The sequence below is a fragment of the Hylaeus anthracinus genome, unplaced genomic scaffold (assembly GCF_026225885.1).
Source record: "Hylaeus anthracinus isolate JK02 unplaced genomic scaffold, UHH_iyHylAnth1.0_haploid 0, whole genome shotgun sequence".
Taxonomy (NCBI): Eukaryota; Metazoa; Arthropoda; class Insecta; order Hymenoptera; family Colletidae; genus Hylaeus; species Hylaeus anthracinus.
The window spans coordinates 5053006-5070048 of NW_026533254.1; the positions used below are offsets into that span (position 1 = coordinate 5053006).

The 17043-nt window shown below is 42.5% G+C and overlaps 1 protein-coding gene across 3 annotated transcripts in view; it reads right to left on the bottom strand.

The window, feature by feature from the left end:
- Positions 1 to 17043, bottom strand: part of LOC128895736 (fat-like cadherin-related tumor suppressor homolog) — a 534418-nt gene that overhangs the window by 312498 nt on the left and 204877 nt on the right. For all 3 annotated transcript variants that reach the window (XM_054158615.1, XM_054158598.1, XM_054158607.1), the window contains one exon: positions 13599 to 16312. In XM_054158615.1, coding sequence (XP_054014590.1) covers positions 13599 to 16312 — 2714 coding nt within the window. The remainder of the gene's footprint in view (positions 1 to 13598; positions 16313 to 17043) is intronic.

Sequence of the window (17043 nt, forward strand, 5' to 3'; positions counted from 1 at the left end):
TATCCCTTGAGTAATTGGAATTAATTGGAACTACGAGACATTCTCGTAGTTGGCAGCGAATGGGCCAAACATTGATAAATCATTAAGCCAAATTTGAATTGCGTTTGCTTAAAAGTACACATTGCTGTGGATGACTCATTTCATCACTCAACAGAACAGAATCCCGCCTTAACTCGGATTATAACACCGTGGATAGATCCACTAGATACTTAGGGAGCATTAAATTTAATATACCCGCAAAGTCGTTCTCCTTCGTTTGAAGTACACCCTTCGAAGCCCAGTTTGGCCGTCCTTCCAACCCTTTATTAAATACGAATTGTTCGGCTCGCCTGATTTCCGCGCGCGTCAGCATCGACGCTTGCGTCTGGCGGTCTGTAATTACACGCGGCGATGGAGCTGATTTAGGGTGTCCTTTGCAGGGGAGCACAGGTGGTCCACGCTTTATCCAAGTCGCCATTAGAGGATAGTTACGACGTGTGCAATTTACGAAGACGCGCCACTTAATGACGCGAGCACGCGATGATACGAGCATTGGCCACATTAATTCCAAGAGAGGTTTATTCAGTCTACCAGTCAGCTCTTGAAAGTATGTGTGTAAATTTGTATTTATTGTTTTCATTTTAGAAGTAGAGTCGTCAAATATTAAACAAAATTTGTTGAATTATTGAGAAAATCAAAAATTGGTCATTAATTTATAGTAAGAGGGTTATGCGTTTGATAATTTTCATTTCGATTCAGTTATTCGTTTCCATTACAATAAAATCACACTGAAACCGTAATTTTCGAACTTAAGTGGCAGACTGTTTCCTTAAGAATTCATGACGGAAATTCGTAAGCGGTGCACGCGTGAACGCGGCCCGTCGAAAACATGTTTTACAGCGTCACAATTCTCGCCTGGCACCTTGGCTGCGTTACGTGACCTGTAATTATATGCCCAATGTGACAGACATCATTGCTCCGGTGTCATTTATGGCCCGTGAGAAATTCCGTCGTCCCGGTAGAATTTGAATGTAAACTGCCGCGTTGCCGTTGACGTTACACGTTCAGTCATTTCGGTCGTTGTAACCGTATCCATTCGACCTTAACGGGTTCCTTTTAGCGTGATGTTGTTATTTCAGAAAGTAGTTTAACGCACTCGTATCTGTTATCGTTGATGTTGTTCACTGAAATTCTCAGACATCGTCAACCATCAGCGACAGTGCTGATTGATAATGAAATAATAACATTAAGAAACACCAGAATTTTCTTTACTCTCACGTCTATTGTAGATGATCACCAACAAAAATTTATTTTTGAACGCGTCAAACCTTTCAATTGTAAGTTGTCGAGTAAGTCGAGTGAACGTGCCATGTGAAGTGTTAACGAAATATTTAGTGCGAGAGAATTAGTCGCATCGAATGTGTAAATTGTTACAACAAATTCCAATTAATGTTGCATCCTTGGTGAGGATCCTCATTAGAGTCTCAATTTAGAATAAAGAGAGAAGAAAAGTGTAATTAAAATTTAACTGTAATTATAGTTTAAATACAAGAGGGAAAAGGTAAATACGAAATTATAGTTACAATTAAAATTTAATTGCACTTTCTTTCACGGCTTGTGATAAACTCTGTAATTGAAAGTCCGAAAAGCAATTTTATTTTTAACACGCTCATTATCGAGAAAAGGGTAAATTATCGCTAAAATAAATTTCGAATGAAAAAACATACAGCCTTAATACACGATTCATTTAGAAAAATAGCTCATTTACAAAATTTTTTTGTAGGTGTAAATATATAGTACAAATAACCTGTTATGCCGAATACGATATAGATATCACTTCTACAATACCTTTCTAAATGACACACTATTAATTTATTATGACAAGAAATGATTACGTCAAGAAACAAGACTTAGCAGAGCATTGTATTCTTGATTGAGTAGACGCGTGACGAAAACTGAATTATATTATGGATATAAGTAAGGTCCCTAAGAAGTGAACACAATGCTCCCAGTCTAAGATAAACATCGAGATCTCATCGTGTGAAAGTACGCGAGTGTAACAGTTCTTTTGTTAACTGTATGAATACAGAAATAAAATGAACGGTTGCAGAGATTTGTATCTCTGACACCGAAAGAGATGTGAAAAGCGGAGGTCGGCATAAAAAAGTCGTGGAAAATATTAGACGCCGGCGTGGCAAAGGTCGAGAAAGAACTGTATCGGCACGACTATTCGCAGATACGTCGAGTTGAGCAGTATCGATAATGTTCCCAACGTTAGCCGAGGTATACTGTATGAGTACAATTATTTAATTAAAGGTACATTCCTTTTTCAAAGAACTACGTATATCTAGAATGAACTTTGTCAAATTTTTCTGCATGCAGCAATTTCATATTATTTTCTTATCAACCACAGATCTGAATCCCTATTCAGAAATGCAAATTAATATTCCCACACGGTAACTTCCTCATTTCAAAAGTCGACGTAAATAGGAAAATAAGAATTCGAGTATGAAATACGAGAGATGTGTGTAACGCAAACGTAATTAAACGCAACGAAACGGAGAGCGATACCGACCGTTATAATAATTAAAAAGGGAGAGAATAATTTTTCTCGCTCTTTGATGTTCCCGGAAAACAGAGAGGAAAACCTAACGAAAGCATTCCGCGTATTTTCTCTTAAATTCCTAGATGGAACGCTGTACTCCGCCGACTGCTGACCGTGCTTCCTGTAAATAATTAAATTTATGGACTCGAAAAGCAGTCCTCTTTGTAACTTTCGATTCAGCCAACTCTCGTTCCAACGGCGATAACGCTTGCTTTTACTGGCCGATACTATCAAGAGGCGAGCTATTTCGCGTTCGCTTTTGTAGCGCGCTCGTGGCTTGTAAGGAACAGCAAACGTTCTCTAGAATGTTGCAAGTATCGCGCATTTAACTCTATAGTTTCGAGCGGTTTTCTGCATTCGATCATACTATACGACTAGGCGAAATGTTTATGTTTATGTGGACTTTGCGCTGCATCGACACGCGAATATTTATATTATCGATGAGCGAAAAGAGTGTGACTGACTCCAGCCCTTAGGGTTAACCAATCGCATCCAGGAAAACGCTCACGTCCACAAAAAAAAAAAATAGGTTGCAACGTTTGTATAGGACACATTTTGTTCGTGATCGAATTTACTTCATACTTGGTCTTAATATGCTCATGTATATAATTATGTTGCTTTAAAATTGTCTTATTTTCGTAAATGTATCTAGAAACTTCAAATTTAACATGTAATATAAAATAACAGTATTCCACCCGGGTGAAACCGCGGGCCACAGCTAGTGAAACATATATGAATTTAAAAACATCGACCTATTATTTAATTTATACAAACTTCTTTAATAGACATAGAAGGTACGAATATTTGTGAGACTGACTGTATCAAAGTAAGTACTTTGGAAGTTATCTGCAGAAAAAAAATTCGTTCAGTGGGTGGTTAACTAGGTAGTACAAAATAAATTAACAGATGCCATTTTGTGTATGTTGTTAAATACGTTATAAAGTCGAAGGAGAACCTGAAAAAGACTGCTTCAGAAGATATTAAGTGTCATATTTTCGTCTTTGGGGAATCATGTTCGCGCACACCATAGGCAGAAAAACTCGTTTCGCAAGCGACACGCGCAAATAACGGCACAGACAACAAACCATCCGAAATATCCTGCGCGGTAGGTTCGATCGCGTGACAATACCAGTCACGATACAAGTAAACATTTCGTAATTACTTATGACGATATTGTAGCCTTTCAAGCGGCGAGTGTATTGTTCAGTGTAAGTACCTTGTGCGGCCTGGTCGCGCTCGCTTGCTCTCCCCGGTTCGTTAGAGCTCGACACGCCCCTGTTAATTCTAGCACAATATTTAAGCAGAGGTTCATAACCATCGAGTACACACATCAACCAAGAGAGTATCTCGTTTACATATCCAGCGATCACGATCAACCGAGTCTGTTTTATTTAGCACTCACTGGGAAAGGACTCTTTGGCGACTCTGCTAATTTGCCAGCAGTCGAGGACCATTTTTCAGCGAATTCGCGTGGCTCAAACGGACAGCTATCAAATGGCCATTCGTTTTTCAAGCAGAAACTGAAAACAGAATTTCCATCTGTCACATGACTGCGTGCGCGAAGCGTGAACGTTTGAGTGGAGTCATCTTTCGTTACGGGCCGACAAATAATTTGATCCCCATAGTACCAGCGATGGATCCAACAGCTGAGATTGATAAGATTGTAACGGGATTTGTTGAGCCATTTATAAAACATGCTCGTTGAAATTGTTTGCAGAGTGCTCGCAATTTAATTAACGCAGGTCCGTCCTGAAAAGGATAAGGGGTCTTTTTCCAGTCCTACAATCGGAGTAACAGAGTGATAGCTGGTAGATGGGCATACAACTTTCGTTTGAATTTTCAAGCGGAAAGTGGAGAGAGAATTTCAATCTGTCGCGAAAGTGCATACGTTAAACGAACGTTTGAGTGGAATTTTCTTTCGTTACGGTACCAGCGATTTAGATCTATCAACTGGGATTTACAAGTTTTTAATGGGATTTTCATAAATCGCTGGATGTGAGCTTAAAATATTTGTTCTCAACTGCCACCGAGGAAATATTAAGTATTGTAATCTGATGATACAAGCCTCAAGGTACGTTTCATCACATTAATCGATAATTAAAATTATGAAACTTTCAAATGTGTTATTATTCAAATGATTGCGATATGGTCCTTTAATTTTGCTGCCTAGTGTCTTTCAAAAATTATTGCAATGAATTCAAAAGAATGGGTGTCGCGGTGCGAAACATCGTCGACACGTTTCAGTTTCTCGTTGCTCGCGCAGTAGCTAGTCGCGAAAGACAGGCGCGTGCGTCGCTTAGCTCGGGAATCAAAGAGGGAAACGGAGGGACAGGAAACTGTACCGAACAAAAAGTCGCCACGATTGTTCTTCCCACTTGACTGAGGAAAAAAAAATCGGGTGAAACTTCGCTAACAATACCAGAAATTCCGACGACACAATGGCGCGCTGCAACGGATGGCGTTGGTCGTTCGACGTTCGAGAAACGACAAGAACAATCCGAGGTTAGATTGTCTTCGACGCGGTTCTATCGACGAGGACGTTTATCTGCGCAAACGTGACAGGAAAATGATCAGACTGAATTAAACTTGTCAACGTGAATGTTGGCTTGCGCAGAGATGGGCAAGGTTATTCGAATACTGAATATGGAATAAATTTAATTTCAAATGGATTGAATACAAATGTTTGAAACTTTAACAGCCAAACAAAACATATTTTCTGTCTCATTGATGCAGTGTATAAATGAGGTAAATAAATTTAATTAATCAAATAAACAATTTCACATTGGGTCAACATTAACCTCGTCACGCTTCACCCTCTATTATTCAGCCATCTTCTGTTCGACGATCAACGAGTGGCTGGACGCGAGTTGGACGACGAGATTTAACGAATTAATTAAATCCCACGAAGTAATTATCGAACTCGTTGATATGTCAGCAAGCATGGCATGCCGCGACGATGGCGACGAGGGATTGGGATGTCCCTGTGGCACGCAAAGGATCGAACAGAGACGGTCTCGCCCCCGTCGACGCGGCAAAAATCCAATTTAACCGACGAGTACCGTATGAGTCTGGTGTATTCGCAGCGGCTCGTGAATTATACCAACGCATAACGATCGCCCGAGTCCGTTCTAAATTACCTCTATCGACAAACGCGATGTTTTTATACCCCTCGAAAGTCGTTTCGACTGGTTCCCTCCTATCGTCGGTGTTTTGCAATATCGGGTGATAATATCGATCCCGCGGCGAAGATGAACGGCTTACGCAACGGCTGATCTTTTATTTACATAGCTGTTTTCCCGCCTCCTTTCCTAGGCGTTGAGTTCGTTGCATTTTCGATGAGAAGACTTCATTCGTGCGGAGTCGCGGAGGACGCGAAGAAATTAATGAAACTGGCGAGAGTGGAGGGATCTCGGATTTCAATCGAAATCTTTGCTTTATGAATGTAAATAGGACATATGTAATTGGTGTGTTTCGAGTCTCTCTTTCTGTGACTGTGTTCGACTCGTAGTTTTATATTAATATGTATTCCACTTGCCAAGGATATCGGGTATCAAAAAGAACTGTGTGACAGAAATGAAACGTTTGTTTTTTCAAAAAGTTGTTAAAGCTTTAGTTTTCGATGAGATTGAATGTAGTTCGCGTTGGAAGTAAGACGATCTCATCGCTTTGTCTTACGATTAGTAAAAAGTGTGATTCACTAGAAATAGGAATCTTTAGTAATTTCGGTATTTGAAATAATAGGTACACCCCCGCTCAGAAGTATGTGGACACTTCCTTAATAGAAATAAATATCTAATAAAAGTTGCGAATCTATTAATATCAATTATGTCATTTATGTTTCAATATGTGTATGTTCCATTAGAAAATATATTTTATTAATAATTTTTTTAATATCGCATTTGTAATAATAACAAAACTATAGAGATAATTAGATAATGATAACATTTCTTTTACCAAACTTGGATACTATTAATTTCTTCATTACATCCGAAGTAATATTATCTCATTTATTTTGTAATATTTATGCCATAAATGTTTTTGATATATTGGATTCTTCCTAAACTTTTTTATTTGAATACATTATTTATTCATTGAAGGTAGTAAGTGTCGTTATATTTATGAACGATGGTATAAGTTAAAAGTCTAGCTTGTCTATGTATTAATCCTAGCATCAACTTTGTATACGCTGTAGGAACGTTAAGTGCCCCGCCTGTTTTCTCAAAGTGAGTAGCGTAAGTCTACGGCTAAAAATACTGTTAATAGGGACCAGTAGCTGGGATTAAAAAGTCTACGATTAGGCTCCTGATGGACAAAGTGAAAACACGAGGTCGCGACTGGTCGTATCGAAACGATCCTCTCTTCGCTTCTTTCGCCTTACGTTCCAGCAGCTTTGTCCCCGGAAATTCTTCGGATGCTCGCCGTAATGGATCACCAGGGTCTTATCGCGGTAAGTCTTGGGGAATCGTGGCGAACCTTTCGGTTCTGAGACGGTAAACTCGCCACTGTCCAAGAAAAAGAGAACGAGCCACCGCAGCTCCCCTGGATGCCGGGGTAAAAGGCAGAGAGGTCAACCATTTCCGGATACCGAGGCATCTCCTTTAATCCCTTCGTTGTTTAGCCCATACGATGTACGCGCAAGGCGAAAAGTATCAAACTGGTTTGTCGTGCCGGCCAAACTGTTTACACTGCAGACTTTGCCGAGGTTTAATTGAGTTTAAAACCAGATTTACATGTAGAATGTGCCATGATTCAATCATCGTGGCCAAATAACGGCAACAATAACATTCCAAGCGTTCTTCGGAATATGAACGTACGTGGACCGCACACACGATGCTTTATTAATGGACTAAAGCTCGCCGCGACACCCGCGGGAGGCAAAGTGGACAGCGTTAGCTCGTTTACTGGAAAACATGTTGGCCCGTGGCCCGCAACCCTATGTCATTGTGTAGCAAACTAGGTACGGCAGTTTTCTAGGGTGATCAGAGTTTAACTACGTTTTCCTCGCGGTAGCAACCAGGTGAACTGCGTCATAGCAAATTCAGTTGATCGTCCAGGAACATCGTTTGCTCCCAACGAATCGAGGAATGCTGCCGACTAACGAGCGCTCACGTACGCGTGATCCCTCCTTCTTTTGGTACGTGCTCACTGCCATGATCGAGAACTCCGCGCGATAAATCTCTTTCACCGAATCAAACGTCGATCTGCGGGAAACTCCGATAAAACTGTTTGAAATCATTGCGAGTCCTTTGTTTTAACTCTACACTACTTAAGATTGGCAATCGAAGAAGCTCGACGTGGGTACTGCTATTTAATACTTAAAAATTCATATAAACCGAATATAATTACGTTAAGTAACCCTGTGTTCCGAAGTTACGCTATTGAATACGACACGATTCATGATTGCTGGATCAGCAATTGCTCGGAGAGCAAAGCGAATATGATTTTTCGTTTCTAGTCATACCGATAATATATTGAACTCCCCTCGTATGTAGTTTCGTGCACGAGAATTTCATTGGCCTGTGGTGGTTCGTGCGCGACCGATGTGCCACACAGGGTTATATCGATCTCCCGTCGAGCAAAAATAATACATTGTCAGTGGTATGCATATTCAACCGATGTAAATATTCATAAGTTGCTAGTGTATTGCCTTCGTGCTTCGAGCCCCAGCCACGGTAGCATTGTTCATAGTGTTGGTATTCTGACAGACTCGACGATTATACGGACTTGGAAGATAGTATTCGCTGTCCCACTGCGATGATTGTACGAGTTCGCGGCTTTGCCACGAATTCGTTCAACAGTTGTTTATTTCTAGCGACGATATGAAACTGGACTTCGATAGTCTCGAAGCTAGGAACTCTTAGGCCTCTGAACGACTTCAACGTGAAGTTAGGGACTCTTAGACCTATAGAAGACAATTTCCAAACATAGGATCTACCAGATGCCTTCCTTGAAAAGATTTATTAAGCAACAAATCTACTCCAAGGTAATTCTATAAATGCTTCTGATCGTAAGGTTTGCTGAGTGGGTCTTTAACAAGTCTTCTTATCGAGGACTACTAATAGTTTCTCTGTCTAAGCATGCTATTGTACCAGTGCCGAAAATTTATTGATCCCCCTTATCAAAGAACCAACTTGACTAATGGAAGAGGTTCCATCTCGGTCCCATAGGTACTTTCATTGAATGATGTCGCGCTCTGAGCATCCAGCTGCTTGGTCGAGGAACTAAGAGATAGAAGAGGTTCCCTCGATAGGGCAATTGAGGTCTCCCGAGTCGATTCTTTCACTTACTAAATCCTAGTAAACACGCTGGTGGTCTTCTCGATAGTTTGATCTTCTATCACAAAATGATAGAACCATCCCATAGCTTTCCAATAATTGGTCTTCGAGGCAACTTCTCTTATGAAAATTCTCAATATGAGAAACATTGCAACGATTGCTGTTGCAATCCTCAGAAACCAGCACGCATACGATCAAACTCCGTTTTTCTGAACGATGGAGACTCGTCAAACATGATCAAAGCGCAGACGATGGTATTTTTTACCTGGTGTATCTTGTATCGCGCGAAATGTTTCAACTGGAATCGAAACGTCACGAGTCGGGATTTATGGCCACGCGCAGAGAGCCGCTCCCCATTCTAGCAAGGTGACTGGCGGTCATTAGTAAATAGATCGCGGGAGAAAAAAAAGCCCGTTCGCGATATTCATCGCTGGACCACGTCATTAGCGTCGCGTTTATATTAATTAAGCGCTTGTCGAGCCAGAGGATTCCGAGGCAAGTTGACGAAGCGAGATTTTAGGAGATATTCTCGGACGGTCGCGTCAGAGTAATCCAGACCAGTCCAAGAAGCTTTCCTGACGTCTACCTCGAGAAAATAGCTCGTTTAAGCTTGGAAATTAAAACCAAGAAGATCCGGGGAGAAATCTCGACTTAGCATCTTCACCACCGAGATCTAAGGAGAAACAATACGACAGAGTCTGTCGAATGGAGGACTTTGCGAGTCCAACTGATTCGTTTGTGGAAGTTCACCGTTCATGGACTGTCCACTTGGTTCTTGTGACTCTTAGATTAATACTTGCCAGTTTCCTGCGTCATTAATAAGCGTATGCTTCAAAATGCATCGTCTCGATTGATGTATTCACCTCGAAATAAAACTACGCGATTGCAAAGTAATCTTCATATCCGCAAACGAGGATAACGTCAATATCATGTTGTACGACACCGACAATTTGTCTAGCATGCGTCTGCATCGATATAAACTCCTACCGAAGATGCAGTGACGTGACTGGCCAAGCTGTCCGCTGTTGGATAGTTTTACGATACAGCAGCCCACCTAGTCGCAAGTGACTTGCAAGTTTACTGCCGGGAAACACTACGCGAGAACTAAACTTGAAGGCTGCACATCGAGGCCACTGACTCCGCGTGGTGAATTATGGATTCATGACACGGCAATCGCCGTGGAAGAGGAACGAGCGAGACACTGAAAGCGCATATGGTTACCTAGAAATAGGAATGTTCTCGCTAATAAATTCTAGGCTAGCGTTCTAAGAAATGTCCTTTTTGTCACGGATATCGAGTCCTTCAAGAAGGTCAGGGTGCAGTCCAGTCACACCTGCGATTTTTTTCCTAGTCACTTTTAAGCAAAAACATCCTCACAATTCTATCCCTGTATACTTGACATCAAACAACAGTCAATCTCATAAATATTCGTACCCCCTATGTCTATTGAAAAAGTTTAACTAAATTAAATAATAGTTTTGATATTACCAAATGAATTTTTCATTATAAATATGTATATGAATAAGTTTATACATGTATACAGATGTTAAAAAAATCATTCAAAATTTATATGGTATATAGGCACATTATACTGAGTAAAAAAGCTTTAGTAAACATAGGTTAGAAGATCAACCGTTTCTGAGATATAAACATTTTTGTTTGCTAGTATCATGATTGACTTGCTTGCTTCCATCGCATGCGATGTTTATTTTAGTTTTTTTTTTTTTTTTTAATTCGACAGAAATGCGAAATTTTCAAGAAATTTCGCAACTCTGTAAAAATAAAATGCCAAACGTGTGTAGAAATGGAAGGTGGACACGTGGAAAATCTTCTGTAAACATAAAAAATTCAGTAGTCAATTAAGATTATAACAAACAAAAATGTTTATATCTCAGAAATGGTTGACCTTTTAACGTATGTTTACTGAAGCTTTTTTACTCAGCACAGTGTGTCCTATATACCATACAAATATTGAATGTTTTTGTTAACACCCTGTATATTCATATATACATCAACATATTTATACAAACATACACTTGGAAACATGAAATCTACCATTTAATTTAAGCAAATTTCTTCAATAGACATAGGGGGTACGAGTAACAAATATTATTATATTAATAAGAAACGTTAATATTACTAACTGTATTTCGATCAGTCTTTCCTTTGCGACATCCATTACCTCTCATAACCACTCATACCAACTTTCAAACCTCAAATGCAAGTCGATCGAGTCATAATTTCGCCAACAGTGTAAAACTGTCCTAATTACCAATCCAGGCGTACCAAAACGTTGGCACGTGCCGCGCACAATTGCTCCAAACGATGCAGTGCACGCTCGAGAATTAACTATTAAACGTAATGACGCCACGATTTCTCGAATCGTTCTAGCGGCGAAATTTAACGCGCAACCCCGAAAAATGGACCCCTCGCGAGTCCCATAATTCAATTAACCCGGCTTCGTCGGACTTAACGGGCTGCAATGCTGTATCTTCATTTTTTGAGCAGTGCCACGCGACTTCGCGTCTGTCGGATATAAAATGGGCATCATGCGCATCCTTTCATTCCTCAGGTGGCATTTTTTGCTTCTCTCGTGTCGATCGATGGGAAAGAAACTAAGCAGAGGAACAACCAAAGTGGAAAAAAGACACGTCTCGCAGACGTGCGGCTCGAGTGTCTCGGAGAATAAATTGAAACCGTTGCCACGGGTTCTCTGGCGATTTTAGAGTATTGTTACGCTTGATTCTTCTTCCACCCAAGATCGAAAGAGGTGGTTTCACGGAATAGCGAACGATTTGCTCGAAACGCGATTCTCTCGAAGTGATTTTTCGTTACCTAATCTTGCCGTTCCGTTGATTAGTCAGGTTTTACTTGCGCGCGGTGGAAAAAGAACTCTGATCTTTTCTGAGAGGATTTTCGTATTGGTTGTGAAATTTATTATTTACTTTCGTTGTATTCAACGATTTTAGTCGTTCAAATGTATTCGTAAAGTCTAGAGGAAATGGTGACGTTCGTTTCTCTAAACTGGAAATGTGAAGACAAGGTAACGTTAGATAAAGGGGGACAAATCCACAAAGACCACGCGTTTAACCAACTCAATAATTGAAAGACATAGTTAACGCGAAGTCTACAATCCCGCGAGGTTTGTCAGGTTTGTTCTACGAGATTCTCTATTCCTCTCTCTGCAGAATACACGCAGAATGTCGAAATCAGGAAGAAATGAATTTAAATTGCACCCAAGCCGAACCTAGCCAGAAAAACTTCCCGGTGAAAAAGTTAATATGCAAATCTCGAATTCAGCAGCGTGGCGATGATCAATGCGCTCGATGGCGGTCAAAAGGCGAACCCTGAATAAACGTTTATATCAACGACGGATCTTCCCCTTTTTTAAAATTCAAATTTCTCATTAGCGGACATTCCGCGAATGAGTAATCCCCGTGGTCTCTCTGTCGTGGACGTTATTGAAACGAAGTATACAAGGAAGGCACATAGAAACCGTTCCGGCGATAGTCGATAAATGTACGGTTGAGCGCATAGGGATTGCGAGCTGTTCGACAAAAAAAGTATGTATTGACATTAATGCCGTGGTCTACATTCGCTAAAGGACGTTGATCGCGATGAAGGCAAGCTTTAAGCAAGCGAAAAGAGATCGTGTCGGTTGGATCGAGACCCCGCGATGCTGCGGCAGGATAACAGAACGTTTCATCACTGTTCTTTCTGCGCGACGGTCAAACGGTTATGAGTATCGAGTTTAATTGACAGCAGTCGATTTATGGCTCCACGGAGAACCCCGTCGCTGTAAACTGTCGGATCCCGTCCCATAACAACTTTACAACGTCGATGAATCTTCGTTACAGCCAGGGATTGTATGTAATCACATGAATGAGTCAAACATTGCCGTATCGCGCTTCGAGTCAATGTTGCATCGTTGTTTTTTTATTTTCGCACTTGATATTTCACGCGTCGGAAGACTCGATTTGTATTAGTGGGGCAGAGTAATTCACGCGTAAGCGTCCCTGACCTATACACGTTAACACGTTGAGAGTCACGTCAGTCATCAGTGACAGACACTAACTTTTCGTTCAGGCCGCAGCAGTCGCCAGTGACTGACAGTGTAAAACATAATATAAATCTAAAAAATGTACATTGTTTTAAGTAATTCCTGAACATTAATTTAATGCATTCATTTAATATTTACTTATGGAAAAAAGGAAATATTTTTAATATTAAATTAATAGAACATTAATTCTATTTTATATTTTCAAAATACATACTTGTATCAAGGTTAACTAATTAGAAATTATTAATTTTTCTCAATAATATGGTATTTGCGTAATAATAATGCAATGAATTATTAAAATAATGATAAATCCAAGAATATCTTTAATGGTAAAATATGGATTGAAAGGAGTTTTATAAAAATTTGAGTTTGTTCCTTATCGAATGATTGGATTCATAAATATGGAGATAAAATAGATGAATAATTACTAATATTCATTTATGCATTTACATGCCAAAATACCAGCACTTTTAAGCAGCATGCCTGAGCTGCCATGAGCTGCCTGAGCACCATTTTAAGCAGTAGGCCTGACGGGAATTTCATTAAAAATTTACGTGGCGCTCAACGTGTTAATTAGATCATTTCAGGAGGGGGGCGGGGGTAACCTAGGTGGTTGTTCCTTAGATTACTGACATCGATCAATCAGCAATCTCGCAAATAAAAAAATCAACGCACTAACCTTCGTTATCAATGGAGAAGATTCCTATCCCGTCGCCTCCACGAATAGTGTATCCAATCCTGGAGTCGCCCCCGATGGGGTCAGCATCCTTGGCGTGGACGGTGGTCACTAGCGTGCCCACGGGTTGATTCTCGAAGACACTCGCGGACACAACGAAATCGTCGAAAACCGGTGCATGGAGATTCTCGTTCACGTCGACCACTTCGATTATAACCATCGTTTCGGAGGACAGAGACGGCTCACCCCTGTCCTTGGCCACTATCGTCAACGTGTGCACTTGACGCTCCTCGAAGTCCAAGCTCTGTGTAGTCCTGATGGTGCCGGACACTTTGTCGACTTTGAAGTAGCCCTCGCTCTCCATGGCATCCGACAGGAAGTACTCGATATCGCCGCCGGCTCCTTCGTCCGGATCTGTGGCGTCCACGACGGCCACCACCGTCCACACGGGCACGTCCTCTCGTATCTTTACCGTGTAGCTGGTCAGGGCGAACGTCGGGGCATTGTCGTTCACGTCGTCCACAGTAACCCTGACCAAAGCGTCCGAGTACAACGGGGGCATGTCTGGACCTTTGCCTCCGTTATCTTGCGCCCGTATTCTCAGTTCGTAGATCTCTTGCCTCTCCCTGTCCAGTTTGCCAAAAACGCTCAGCACGCCTGTCACGGGATCCACACGGAAATCGTTGGTCTCCGTCACCAGGGTGTAAGTGACGCGCGCGTTCTCTCCAAGATCGGCGTCGGTGGCGTTCGCTCGCCACACGTTGGTGCCGTTCAGAGCGGTCTCCGAGATTCGAAAGCTCGCCAGGGACTTCTCGAACTTCGGCGCGTTGTCGTTCACGTCGAGAATCGTGATGGGGAGCATCCTGGACGAGGACTTCTGGGGCTTTCCCAAGTCGTACACGCTGATGTTCAGAAAGTACTCGTTCTCTCGTTCTCTGTCCAGGTAACCGATCACGTTCAGATCTCCTGTATCGGGATCGACGCCGAACACGGAGTCTCTGTCACCGCTGGAGATGCAAAACACTAGTTTCCCGTTGTAGTCCAGGTCTCTGTCTTTGGCGCGTATCTTCACCAAGGTTGTCCCTATCTTCACGGATTCGTTCACTTTGATTTCATTTGGGAAATCGATGAACTCCGGGGCGTGCACGTTCTCGCCGTATCGGCTAGGCGTCAGGGTGTAGTCGTCGTCCTTCGACGGCAGGTTGTTTTTCTCAGCTGAAGCGATGGCTTCCGTGAGACGTCGCGCAACGCCGGTGTCGCGACACTCGAACGCTCCGCTCTGATCCGAGAGTATTCTTCCCTGAGCGCCCAGGTTCCTCTTGGCGTTCACCAGATGCATGTGCACCGTATTTACGTCCGCGAAGTGGGTGCCGTCCGTGGCGGTGACGTTCACGATCCTCTCGGTGGATTTGACGTCGGAGAGGTCGCAGGCCACGGTGAGCACACCACTGGCCGAGTCCAGGGCGAAGCAGCCATCTTCGTTGCCGGATACTATGCGATAGCTGATGATGTTGCCAGCGTCGAAGTCGATGGCCGACACGGTGATGATCTCCGAGCCGATCGGCACGTATCGCGGCACGTGGCCCGTGCAATCGATTCGCTCGAACTGGGGTCTGTTATCGTTCACATCCCTCACTTTTACGTGCAGCTGCATCTCCGCCTGTCGTCGGTAGGGCAGTCCCCAGTCACTGACTCGCACGTGCAGCAGGTAGTCCCGCTTCATGGTCTCGTAGTCGAGCACCTGCCGGGTCCTCAGGATCCCGGAGAAGTGATCTATCTCGAACGGCACCTTCTGAATATTGTCGATGCTGTACGAGATGTAAGCGTTCTCGCCCGAGTCGCGATCTTTCGCTGTGATTTTCACCACCGAGGTGCCTGCGGGCTCGTTCTCATCAATCCACACGTCCATGCTCGTCTGCTCGAACGTGGGATCGTTGTCGTTTGTGTCCACCACGTTGATCTTCACTTTGGCCGACGACTGCTTCCTGGTACCTGCGTTCCCTTGATCGATGGCGGACACCGTCAACGTGTAAAACGCTTTCTTCTCGGCGTCAAGGTTAGCGGCGGTGTACAGCATGCCCGTCTCAGCGTTTACGTAAAATTCACCGCCCTCGTTACCGCCAACGATCTCCAGGAACACCAACGCGTTCCTACCCTCGTCAGCGTCCGTCACTTTCAGCCTTATCACCGGCGTGTTGATGGGAGCCGTCTCGGGGACCCTCACCTCGTATATCTCTCGACTAAACACTGGCGCGTTGTCGTTTAAGTCGGCCAGGTGGACGGGCACAAATTTGTAACTGAATCTCTGAGGCACCCCGCGATCCATCGCCCGCAGCGTCAAATTGTAACCCTGGACCGCTGTTTCCCGATCCAGCAGATGCAACACCTCGATGTTGTACTCGCCAGAGTGCGGACCACCGGCTGACCGCACTCTGAAATGACCCGCAGGATCGCCACCCACGATGTCTAGACTAGCGATTTGACCGTGGACGCCTTCGTCGTTGTCTACCACGCGGACGATCGCGTAGATGTCGGCGTTCGAATGCTCCACTATGTCGGGTAAGTGGTGCACGTAGATCTCGGGAGAGTACAGGTTTACTTGGCGCACTTTGATGGTAACTTTCGCCGTGCTGGCTCGGCTGTTGCCACCGCTGCGGAAGAGGGCACCGCGATCCTTGGCCAGCACCATCAGCTCGTGAATCGCTCGTTCGGAGTACCTGGATGAGAAAGAAACACGGTTTGGGTGTCTTTGGAGAGTCTTGATGGAAATTCGATCGTGTTATGAAGAAGTCCTTGGGGCGTAAAAGTATTGTACCAAACTCAAACCTGGACCACTCTACTTCGGAACTCATAGTATTTTGAAATTATCTGGGCCGACATTAAAAGTAATACACGTCTACAAGATTTCCCACATAATTTATTCTTTCGTATGAATTGTTTATTGCACAAATCGATTAACTCCATAAAACAAAAAGTTGAGAAATCCGATGAAATAATGTACAGTGTTTTTTAAAATTCCCTTTGTAATATAAATTCAAATAAATATTGTAGAATGCATAAATACACATGTTGCATTCATTTAACGGTATATAAAATTAATAAGAAAGAATATCCAAGAAATAATCGTCAGTAATGTTACAATTTTTATATGACTGGTGGATTTAATCGATTTGTACAGTGAACGGCTCATACAGTCAATCCCATAAATATTCGTACCCTCTACGTCTATTGAAGAAGTTTGACTACATTAAATAATAAGTTTGATAATACTAAATGAATTTTTCATTATAAATATGTATATGAATAAGCTTATACATGTATATATTTATATACAGGTTGACCCACATAACTCTTAACAACTCAATATCTCGGAAACTATATCATGGATTTTAAAGTACTTGATCTTAGGTAGTTAGAAAGGCCCCTTAGATCCATGCAATTTAAGACC